The sequence below is a fragment of the Semicossyphus pulcher genome, unplaced genomic scaffold (assembly GCF_022749685.1).
Source record: "Semicossyphus pulcher isolate SPU_LCO1_2020_fin unplaced genomic scaffold, fSemPul1.0.p SCAF_3, whole genome shotgun sequence".
NCBI classification, from domain to species: Eukaryota; Metazoa; Chordata; class Actinopteri; order Labriformes; family Labridae; genus Semicossyphus; species Semicossyphus pulcher.
Genome location: NW_027211704.1, coordinates 17,174,735 through 17,186,444, shown reverse-complemented (window position 1 = coordinate 17,186,444; position 11,710 = coordinate 17,174,735). Strand labels below are relative to the sequence as shown.

At 39.8% G+C, this 11,710-nt stretch overlaps 2 protein-coding genes across 4 annotated transcripts in view; both read right to left on the bottom strand.

Moving 5' to 3' along the window:
- Positions 1-76: 76 nt before the first annotated feature.
- On the bottom strand, positions 77-4,773 carry atf1 (activating transcription factor 1). Of its 3 annotated transcripts, none has more exons than XM_069677820.1 (8): positions 4,635-4,773; positions 3,722-3,825; positions 2,787-2,909; positions 2,550-2,647; positions 2,332-2,465; positions 1,954-2,136; positions 1,570-1,723; positions 77-908 (listed from the first exon to the last, which is right to left on the bottom strand). In XM_069677820.1, the coding sequence occupies exons 2-8, from the start codon at positions 3,818-3,820 to the stop codon at positions 764-766; spliced, it is 936 nt and encodes a 311-aa protein (XP_069533921.1). In that variant the 5' UTR covers positions 3,821-3,825; positions 4,635-4,773; the 3' UTR covers positions 77-763. The 3 variants fall into 3 exon arrangements, with proteins under 3 accessions (XP_069533921.1, XP_069533922.1, XP_069533923.1); XM_069677821.1 differs by having other exon boundaries at positions 2,550-2,641; XM_069677822.1 differs by lacking the exon at positions 3,722-3,825.
- Positions 4,774-5,451: 678 nt separating this feature from the next.
- dip2bb (disco-interacting protein 2 homolog Bb) overlaps positions 5,452-11,710 on the bottom strand; it is a 43,024-nt gene continuing 36,765 nt past the window's right edge. Inside the window, exons 30-38 of the mRNA XM_069677652.1 lie at positions 10,746-10,876; positions 10,473-10,641; positions 10,215-10,385; positions 10,048-10,109; positions 9,910-9,967; positions 9,740-9,814; positions 9,448-9,622; positions 9,183-9,306; positions 5,452-8,564 (exon numbers count right to left, since the gene is read on the bottom strand). Coding sequence (XP_069533753.1) covers positions 8,312-8,564; positions 9,183-9,306; positions 9,448-9,622; positions 9,740-9,814; positions 9,910-9,967; positions 10,048-10,109; positions 10,215-10,385; positions 10,473-10,641; positions 10,746-10,876 — 1,218 coding nt within the window. The 3' untranslated portion in view covers positions 5,452-8,311. The remainder of the gene's footprint in view (positions 8,565-9,182; positions 9,307-9,447; positions 9,623-9,739; positions 9,815-9,909; positions 9,968-10,047; positions 10,110-10,214; positions 10,386-10,472; positions 10,642-10,745; positions 10,877-11,710) is intronic.

The window sequence follows — 11,710 nt, the reverse complement described above, 5'->3', positions numbered from 1 at the left end:
CACAACAAAGTATTAGATCTGCCTATAATTTTCATGTACACGCAACAAAACTCCACTGCAGCTTTTTGAGTGAAAATATATTTATTTACTTACAGAATCAGCAACATTTCTTACACCGTTTGTTCTTCTTCCCCTTCCCTCCCAAGATGTACATAATAAATATTACCTGGACACTGTGCTTCTTTTTCCCTGATTGTCTAAGTAACTGCCAAGAAACAACCAAACAAACCACACTCAATGTCAGCGTTTCTGTTACCCTTTATATTCCATTGCACAAAAATAAGGAATGACAATTGTAACATCCCCTTCGCAGGGAAATGAGGGGAATTGCTGGTTTACAAAATAAAGAGGAATTATGTCTGTGTCGAAATTGTACAGTCAAAATTCTGCAGATGCTGTTAGGATAAAAAAAAAACTGACAGCAACATTTTTAAGAACACAAGAAAAAAAGGAAAGGGATACATTTAGAAACTGAGACTCAGAGTTAAAGCTCACAATTTCAAACCTCCCAGTATTAAAAATGTACACAACTATAAATGTTATAGCATTAGCAAATTTTAAAAAACAGCAGGTGGAAAAATGGCCAATTTCTTTTTTCTTGAGTATATCTTACTTCCATCACAAGTCACTTTATATCAAACAGTAAAAAACAGGAGGATCTCAGCCTGAAATAAAGTGTTCCCAGAAACCCTGTTCATGTCCAAATGGCTGAGCTGTGCTGCTCCCACACCCTGACCCAATCCTCTCCCTCTATTCAAACATTTTATCCTGTTTTCACACAATAAAGGTCCTTTAATGTTTTGAGTTCCTCAATAAGGGTCTTGTTTTGGTTTTCAAGAACAGCTACACGGTTTTCCAGGCATTTAACATATTCCTTTTTCTTCCGTCGACATTCACGAGCTGCCTCTCTGAAAGGGGAACAAGTGCAGTTAATTAAACTGAAAGATGATGCAACTGGTGCACACAGAAAGTCACTATTTACATATTGTTTCTATTGCAGAAGAAAAATACAAGAGACATAGGATTATCTAAATCCCTATCTGCCTTATGTGCAAGTAAAACATGGACTTTATAACAAGGATCATTTACAATAAATAATGAAAAATTTACTTGTTTCTGTGCTCCACAAAATTATAGCAACAGAGGCACTTAAACCCCTAATTTACTATGTCCACTTGGTTTGTCATGTAAAGATCCTCCTTTGCATTGCATTTTGTTTCCAGTAGATACTGTCACGGGCTGATCAAGCTGACTAAACATACATTTAAACACCGTTAGAAACAGTAGGTGGTATACCGTAAAAGAAACACAACTGCAGCCAAAAGTCTATTTGTGAGAAACGTGGCACTCCAACTGAACTCTCTCTATCTTTTCATGCGGTTGTCAGAGTCACTGAACTAAGTAGGAGGAGGGGTTTGTTTTGTTAACAATAATAATAATAATAATAATAAACAGTAGAATTTGAAATTGTTTATATGTACCTGAAAACACATTGCATTTCTCTGGTATAATTTCCTGATTTTTTAAAAATCGCTATAAGATTTTGATTTCCTAGAACTGCACACATACCTGTTTTTTGCTAGCCTGATTTCCCTCTTCATCGTTGGATCGTCACTCTTGCCCTGAGATAGTCCCACAGGAGAGGTCATAACTACAGTCTGAGGCAGGGAGCTGGCTGTGGGGGCTGTGCGGATCTGGTAAGTTTGCATCTCTCCTCCGGCACCTGAGAGGGACACAACAGTGTAAATATGACAACAGGTCTCTTAACAGCACCGCCACACATACAACATCACCTGAGAGATCTCACTGATGATGTCTAGACAGTTATTCTACACCTCTAAGCTTCTTCATTTGCTGGAATCCACTAATAAAAATATGACTAATTTAACAAATAAAACTGGGTTAGAAATCTCAGGAATTAAGATACATTTTAATGGAATATGAAACCCTTACCTTGTACGACAACCTGGTTGCTAGGCACCAGTATCTGCTGGCCGTCAGGCGTCTGGGCGTACTGAAGGATGGTGGTGCCTTGCTGGGCTCCACCTGAGTTGGCCATGGCAACAGCCTGTAGTCCCTGAATGCCTTCAGACCCTGGAGTCGCCAGCTGGATTGTGCCATTAGCTGATATGGTAACTAGAATGATTACACAGATGACATCAGAATACAGATGTTCATAATCATGCTGACTTAAATTTCCCTTTGCAGGAATTTAAATGGCTTATAATTTATAAACCATTAAATCAAACTATCAATTGCAAAGGCCAATGGACCCCACTTTTGGGCCCCAACCCTTTTCAGTCAGGTACCACATAAGGAAGAAGTTCGTACTGTACTGGCCGCTGCTGGTCTGGTAGATTTGGGTGGCGGGTACTGTAACACCTGTCACTCCTGTGGAGGCTGGACTGTTATCCTTCCCCTCAATGTGCGTCACCTCCTCTGATGAAAGTTCATTTAGGATTTTTCTTCAAGGTGAGAGGAGAAGGGTTAGTATTCATCTCACAAGGCTATTTGTGTGAGGTGTCTGAAAACGTAGTTTTTCTTTTTACCTGTATGAAGGCCGTCTTGCCAGAATTTCTCTCGTGTTTTGGGCAGTAACTCCGCTGTCTGATGAATCCTGTGAGTCATCACTGTCTGAACCCTGGATCTTGGAAGAGGGAGTCGGAATAACAAAGTGCAACTGAGAATTATAAAAAATGGTGAATTGAAGCTAAAGTCGACTGATAAAACAAAGGCCATCTTTTAGAACCAATGATTACAAGGCAAAGAAAACCATGTGGTCTCACCTGTGCACTCTGCCCCTGAGGGGACTGAATGACTGACGACTGTGCAGACTGGATCACTCCTTGGACCTGAAACTGACCCCCTGGCAGCTGTACAACGGCCACAGAAGAACCACCCAGTGACATCTGCAAAGATCCAAACACAAGATTTTTAATTTACAAATTCATCCTTTTTTTTGTATTGCGTTAAAAACAATCAAATATGCGCACAAGACAATGAGATGAAGTGCTTCGTTCCAGTTTTTAAAAAATGTTTAATTTGGAGATTTCAAAATATTTTTTTTATCATTTGGGAATAATTCACTTATTCATCATTGTAATTGGCTGATATCTTGAGCATAGACAACTTATAAAACCAAAACTTTGTGACTTGATATGACAAGGGAGGAGTAAACACATAATGATTCTTGTCACAATATGGTTAAGCATGTGCTCATTTACAGTTTTACAGCAGTGTATGCTTCAGGTTCTATACTATGAACTTACTGAAACAGGTCTTTTTCTACTGTCACATAAATATGCATCAAGTATATTCAGCAAAAGAGAAGTAAGACCCCGTAAAGCAGACTAATTAGACTTAGATCCAATAAGCAATACTCTAAATACTTCAAATGTTAAATTAATAAATACATTTTTATGCATGGACATTTAAAGATAAGGTAGCAAATACAGCTTTGATACAAAGCCTGGCACGATTAGAGCAACATGAAAGCCTCTTGGCTAAGAACAAACATGAATGTCTCCTTGGATAACTATTAAGAGTTAAAACACACTTGCTAAATATATATACCCATATCAGAAGTGTACTTTCATCAATGCATTCATACACAGTGTGGATCAGTGGTATTAGCAGCGAAAGAGCTAATATGGCAATATAAAAATGCAGTATGTAAGATACTTTTTAATGTTTTTTTGAAAGGGATCTATTAGTTGGTTACCTGTTGGGCTATCTGTGAGAACTGAGAGGCTGTGATGGTTGTGGGAATGGTGGCAGTCTGTGAATCAGTGCCATTGCTGCCCTGCTGTACTTCTTCCATAGTAACTGAGAACAAATAAATAAATATTACTGTTTAACAATGGCGCTAATGTATCACCACAACTGTTGCGGGGTGGCCTGCATGTAATAAGCTATACTCCGCTGTGGGCGTTATTTGCTAATCAAAGTTACTTTACAACTCTTCCCCACCAACACATTAAAGTGACATCAAATCACAGTTTCTTACTTTAGCTAACATTAGCTTCGAAAGTTAAACAAGTAGCTTAAGGCTAAATAAAGATCGACTTCCTCTTTGCTTCAGTCGTGTTAGCCAATGCAACTAACGTTAACATGGTGTTACGGAGCAAAGCTAGGCCCCACAGTCAATACTGGTAACTTTTTTGTTCTCATGATTTAAGTAAATGCAAACATTTGGCGAGTTTATTGCAGCTAGTCAAATGCTTTGAGAGGAAATGCAAAGTTATGCTTTGAGTCATTACTGCTAGAATGTTCGACCTCGACAACAGTGCTGTTGCTAGTTAACGGTTGCTAACGTTCAGTTAAACGGATGTTAACCAGTTTAAACCGTTAAAAACAACTGTTTAAGTGTTACAAACGCGCCAAGTTTCGATACTCTGGTTCACAGGACGGATGAGCTTTTGTCTCAATGAGCAAATATGTGTAACTCTGTCACTGGCACGCAAGTTACCGCGTCAATAGACGTCAGCGATACGGGGAGCCATTAAGCTAACTACACCTTCCCTTTTCGTAAAACAGCGAGAAGTTGACGAAGCAACAGCCGCCATTACCGTCCGCCACAGCGGAGCAGAGAGCCAGACAAGCACTTACTAACCGCTTAGCCAGCCAAAATTTACCTTTGCAAATGCCGCGTAACTGCTGTTGTTCACGGCGTGGACCTCGTGAAATTCGTGTATATACTTTGACCCAAGGGATACCCTGAAAAGTTACTTAGCAATAATGGCTAACAGCTAAAAATACAAAGATGTCAGCTAAAAAAAAATAGCTGACTACTTTTTTTCCCAAAGGAAGTGGGCGGGGCTGCTTGGCAAAGACGCATTACGCAATTGTTTCTCTTGATTGTGATTGGTGAACATAGTTTGAGCAACTGGTAGTGGCACGATAATATCTGTCAAATTCACCACACAGGGCTTTACTCAAGCATTCATTTGATGCTTCTTTATACTGTATTTAACCTTACTTAACAACTTTCATTATTGAATTTTTTTAATTATTGTAATTTTGCCTCCACTGTATTTTTTGTCAGCTGCTGTTACTTTTGACAACTAAGACTCAATTCAAATCATATGTGAAATCTTAAAAAATGAGAGGCATTGTTAGATATTTAACTATCTTACAGTAAACAAAGCCCTTAAATTCAGTTTAGCATCAGCTAACAGGAACACTAAAATCCTTTTTATACATTAATGATTTATTAATAATATTCCTATAACATAAATATTTTCCTGGTATTACTTTAGATACATTTTGCTGATTAACTTTTGTTATTTACTTGTACTCAAGCAAAATACCTCAATACTACTCTGACTGATGCCTGCACACTTTAGATTAGGTAGGAGTCAGTGTCTATACTTTTCCAAATCCCTCCGAGTCTATGCTACGAGATTAATTTCAATCACGGTTGTGTCATTACTAAACATCAGGACACATGTATTGATTAAATGCTTTTGTTTATTCTGTATTACTTTTACATAAAGTATAAAACAAAGTACAACAAACCAAATAGAAAATAAATGAGAAAAATGGGAAGGGGTGTACCACCTTGAGTTCTTTACTATATAAGTTTAAACACCTCCCTAACATTGAAGATTAATCACGCCCACATGGAGCTGTTTAGAGTTCACCAAATAATTAATATACAACATAGCAAGGGTGCATACACAAATTATTGATAGAACAACTGAAGAGAGCAGTCTTAAGTACACCACTGGTTAAATTTCATAAGTCCTCTGTTCTTAGTTAGTACAAAATGTATAAGCATCATGTTTATTTCACCAAACTGTGCAAGCTTTGAAATTAAATTGCACTGTCGTTGGGATTGCATAGTGTGTAAGAACTCTGACAGAGAAAAAGAGCGGAAACCAAAGGAAGCCCTTGTAGACTTCCCAGCGAAGCAGGTAGATGGTAGATGGTTCTCAGTAACCCCTCTTTTTGCTCTTTAGGTTTGCAAAGTCTGCCTTAAATTTCAAGGAGTTTTGTATTGATAAACGTCTACATTTTATGGGTTATATTCACAGATTGCACCAAGGGACCACCTGGTCCATCCCTGTGTTGTAAGTGTTGTTCCCTGAATATACAATTTCATAAACAGACGTCTCCCCCACTTGTGCCTGGAGATGAGACGTGCCTCAAGCTGATTTCTTCTGTGCTTGGCTGAGTCATGCAAACAATCTGCTGCAAAAATAAGATGCAATGTTAAAGCGAAGATGAAGTGGTATGAGTGTTTCTTTGATGTGGGCTTAAAACTGGGTAAAACCAAAAGTTACACATTACATTTGTAAAATGGTTACCACATTTAATGTGACATGAAGTGGGGGTATTTGAATCAACAGTCCACGCAGTAGAAAATGACTGTTAGTACCACCAGTGCAAAGTGCAATAATTCAATGGATCATACTTCTGTTGATGATTAAATATCTTTCTAATATCGTGTTTGGCATGATTGAGTGTTAAAATGGGACAATTGCAAAAATAAAAATAAAAACTATTTACATGTTGACATAAAGGGTTCATCACTGAAATACAGCAAAATCCAGTAAAGACAATTTATAAATTATGGCAAGGAACACAAGGAAAGCACAAGATTGAAAAAAAAAAAACATACTACAATGCAATTTTTTTCAACCCTTTTCTTTTTCACTTTTTTTTTTTTTGGCCAATTAAAGATGTTTCAAGTGTGGCTCAGCTTTGCAACTGCATTAACAAGTGCTTTTAAATCCAGTGAATGAAGACAGAACGTAATCATGATGACTTGCCTCTACTGACTACAGACGTACAGTGCCAACAACAGTCCTGTTGGAATTCAACGTAATTCTTCACAAAGTTGCACAAAGACAAAACATGGTTCGATGATCTTTGAGTGTGGAGAGGAAAAGGGAAGGGCCCAACCCTCTCAAACGCTTGCTCTATTACGCAATACAAAACTGAGAGGGTTATGAGTGTGAGCAATACGGAGTACAATGGTAGTGGATATTACATGTGGGACAATTGTGGGCCTTTCTTGAACATTTTTTACAAAGATCTGGTAACCTGAAAACAGTCATGATATTGGTATCAGCCTTCTCCTCACACCAGTATTTTTTTTTATTTGCAGACAGGAAGTCCCTGGCATTAACAGTGATAGCCCTCCCTGTAAACTCCCAAAGCTCCACAAGCAAGATCAACAGAATAATATATGCGCCTGAACCACTTCTTATAATGCCTCATTGCTATTATAAAATAGACATATTTTGAGAAAGTGCAGTGTTATATCTATCCTGACAAACAATGCTTTAAACTTATTCACCTTTACCCTCCATTATACAGTTAATATTCTGCTTCAAAAGCACTGCTAAATCTTATTTACAATTGTCTTTCTGCTACTGTTTTCATCTCCCAGCTGCGTCCATAAACCATCAACTGAGGGAGACGAGTTGAGCATTTATACATTTGTACAATTAAAAATATCTATACAATAACGTACAGTATCTAAAATACAACAGGCCTTTATAGGTACAGTACAGAATATGGCCTCTTTCCTCTTCTATTTTGATCCCTATGGATATCAGGATTGCCACTACAAGTCAAAACCAAAGGAGAATAAACAGCCGTTCATAATAGGTTAATTAAAAATTAAGTTAGGAATGTATGGCTGAAGTTTTATAAGGCAGGAAATATATTTGGGCAGGAAAGTTGTGAAAATCTATTTGGCTTCATTATCATGGGACAAAAGAAGTTTTTCTAAATAATGGTCTGCTTTCCTCCGCCCTCTTTTATCCATCTGTGTTAGTGAGAAATGACAAGGGCTCGGGCATGCATATGTGTGCGCTTGTTCAGAAGCTGCATGTAGAAAATATTTCAAGTTGTTGATATAAGTTTAGTAGCTCTTGGAATCTGTGTAGACACACAAGGGGAAGTGTTTTAAGAGGTTGGTGGTCGGTACAGAATACGAAGATGAATGTTCACAAAGACATTAGTATGGATTAATTTAAAAAGTGTTTCTGTTGAGTGTGTTGTTTCGCCCTCCCCAAAAAAAGTGCAAAGGGGGCTTTTTTTTCCTCTTTGTTATATGCAGTGCATTGTTTCTGTCTCATTTGCAAAATTCTATCTAAAAACACAGTGAACAACTCCAAACATGGCAGGTCCAATCACAGACATGCAGTGGCCGAGATATGCTGGTGTCGCACAGGGCTGGGTGGCTCATGCTTTTCCTTTTTAACCATCTGCCAAGCTGCAGTCGAATGCTGGGATGATGGTGGAGAAGCATCCAGACCGTGGATGATTGGTGTAACAAGCCCAGAGCACCACAAAGCTCTCACATGTTGTAAGCAACATAGATGGGGTCCAGCTGGTCGGCGAGGAAGGAGTCGCGAAGGTGCATGCGTTGCTTCTCTCCCCTGGAGTTAATGGGGATGACCCCGGGGTCCACGATAACCACCACGCCCACAATGAGGTGGTGCTCCTCCAGGACCACGTTGGTTATCAGAGGCACCAGGTCCAGCGCGTCCTGCTCTGAACCGCACAGCTCTGACACCACCACCAGCAGGTTGGTCCACGTAAACACAGCACTGTGGGTAAAAAAAACACAGGCTGTTAGCTTAGCTAGCATGGGTCTGTGAAAATAAAAGCAAGTTTAAAAATGACAACATGTTAATGACACATTATTATTTTATTTTATTATTAGTTTATTAGTGAACTTCTAATGATCTGGTTGGCTAATGTTTGTACCCTCACACAGAGCCAGGCTAGCTGTTTCCCATTTTTGCTCATAGTTAAGCTAACCGGCAGCTAGCTGTCGCTTTAAATTAATGTACATATTAGAGTGGTATCAATCCGCTTCTAATACATGTATTTCCCAAAATGTCAAACTATGACTTTACCAATCTTTACTAAAGCCTGAATGATTGTCATGGGATAAATAAGGCAGGGATTTTCGCATGTTGTCAAAAAATGTTGTATGACAGCCAGCAAAAAAAACTGCAAAATAAACCTGAGCAAATAGTAAAATCTAGTGTTCTTTAAATATCAGTTTTTACAGAACAAAACCCCTGTGCATATTTCAGCACAATAAACACAGTGTTATTATTCTATAATTTAGTGATTGGTGCACATATGTTCTAGCTTTAATATTACTGGTCAATATGTAGCATCCTGGAACCATTAATAAAGTGTGGAAGTACTCTCACCTCTCAGCAATACTGCGATGAGCCCGCGACACTGAGGTTTCAATGTCAATGGGGTGGTAACGCAGCCCTCTCAACTCCAAGGTCTCATCCAGCGAGCCCACCACAAAGAGAGCGTCATGTCGATCTGAACGCAGAATGGATACATTATCCCGTAAGAAAAACGTGCAGACAAAGTCGAAGAAAAAATTGTGAGCCATTTTAAAATGTTTGTAATAAACAACCTCTCTCATCATAAACTCATTAAGACGGAAGCAAATCTATTTACCCCCACTGGCGTCCAGCAGCTCGGTCCTCTTCACAAAGCCCAGGTACCCCGTCCTGGCCCATAAGGTCTGCGGGTCTCCAAAGCTGAGCTTGGTGTTGAAGTGGTTGGCCTGTAGACTCTCCTCTCCGTAGATGGTGTAGTAGCCGCTGGCACTGTGAGGGCTGTTCACCCAGATCTAAGAGAGGGAAGAGCACACACTGAGTCACTGCTGGCTTGAAAAATAAGAAGCCTTTACACTCCCTTCTGTCATGTTATCACAAAATGACAGCACATATTCACAGCTTCCTCTCACCTCGCCCAGATGAGAATCTCCGAGTGGACCTCTGGTCTCTGGATTTACGATAATCACCCGAACACCTGGCAGGATCTGCAGATGAAACAAATGAGTAATGCAACTTTTTCACAAACGAATTCACTGACTGAACTATACCATCTGCGTACATACTGTATGTAACATCTCACCTTGCCAGACTCCATGAGAGGAAGACTCTGAGGAGCTCCTCTCTCCACCAGCCTCACTCTGCAAAAGTCACAAAGTCAGAAACATTATTTATTTATGCTGATAAGGTGTCAAGAGATTTGTATGGGATGTGTTCTTACCTGTCATGTCGGAGGGACTTCATGTCCACATACACTGTACAGGGATCAGGACCAGTGGTGCCCTGTAACACACAAAGAACAGGTACGTACAGGTCCCACATGTTCTCCTCTACGTTTAATATAAAGTGTACTTCCATACGAAGCCAGATTAAAGTCGGTTTGTGTACCTGCAGGCAGATGGCCAGGTTAACCCTCGACCCGAAAGCAGTGCTGACGGCTCTGGACGACAGCCCCACGTCCTTAAACAGCTTGGAGAAAGAGTGCGTGAGGGCGAGGCGAGGCCGTTCCTCTGCTATCACCACACAGCTCCGCACACACGATAGGTTCACACCCCGAGCCTGAAACACACAAACGTCAAGGGGTCAAATGCTCGAAAAGTAATCAATAGTCATTTGTGATTTTCTCTCTGCACATGCAGGTCTCACCTTGAGTAACTCAGTTTGAGTCCCCAACCCTTTAGTGCAGAGCTCCATGACAGAGTAGGAGCAGAAGGTGTCTCTGATACGGTACTGACTGAGCGTGCTCAGCCACAGAGACAAGCAGCTCTCCAACTCGAAGGGAGGAATCAGGATGGACTGGTGACCTGAGTAAACACTGAAAGACAAAACATGAAGGCGATAAAGTGGATTAACGACACCAAAGAGACGAAAGCTGTAGTTCACAGCGTGTATGTGTTGTAATGTGCTGGTTTACGGTACCTTGCGAGGCACCACAAGACAAAGCCCAGACCACAGTAAGGATCCAGGCAGATGGCTATTTGGCGAGAGGAGTACAGTTCACACTGCAGCTTCACGGAGCGACAGAGAGCACTGACGGCTGCATGAGAGATCTGTAACACACACGAACACACATAAGACACTCAAAGGAACATGTCACACATCATTCTGTGAAGTTTGATGCTCTTCCAGGACTTTGATTGATTATATTTTCTGATTTACTTTCCTGGTCTCACAGTTGTGTCTAATTGTACTCTATGATTCGTTTTATATCTGACAGTAAAATATCCTTTGCAATGGGACATGGCTTGTCCCTGCATTGCGGCATGTAAGAGGCCTCCCATCCGTTCTACATCGGTGAAAGACTCACCGTTGAGTCATTTGAAGGCATTTTGGGTCTCTGTGTTTGTTTTACATCTCGTTGCAGATGTTTTGTGTCCCTTTGTAATTGTAAAACACTTGTATCTTTGTTCTTGTTTGAAGTCTCTCTGTAGTCATGTTGTGTCTTTGTAGTTGTTTTGTGTCTCTTCGTAAATGTTTTACATCTCTACGCTGACATTTGTGCCTCTTTGAAGTCATTTTTGTGTTTCTTTGCAGTTGTTTGGAGTCTCTTTGTAGTCATGTTGTGCCTCTTTGTGGTCGTTTTGTGTCTGTTTGTAGATGTACTGCATCTCTTTGTAGATATTTGTGCCTTTCTGTGGTCATTTTTGTGTTTCTTTGTGTATGACATCTCTTTGCAGTTGTTTTATTTTTCTTTGGAATGGTTTGTCTCTTTGTAAATGTTTTGCATTGTTTGTTGACGTTTGTGCCTATTTGTGGTCATTTTTGTGTTACTTTGTAGTTGTTTTGAGTCTCTTTGTAGTCATATTTTGTCTCTTTGTGGTAGTTTTATGTTCTGTGACATCACTCTGCAGTTGTTTTATGTCCCTTTGTAATGTTTTTCTCTT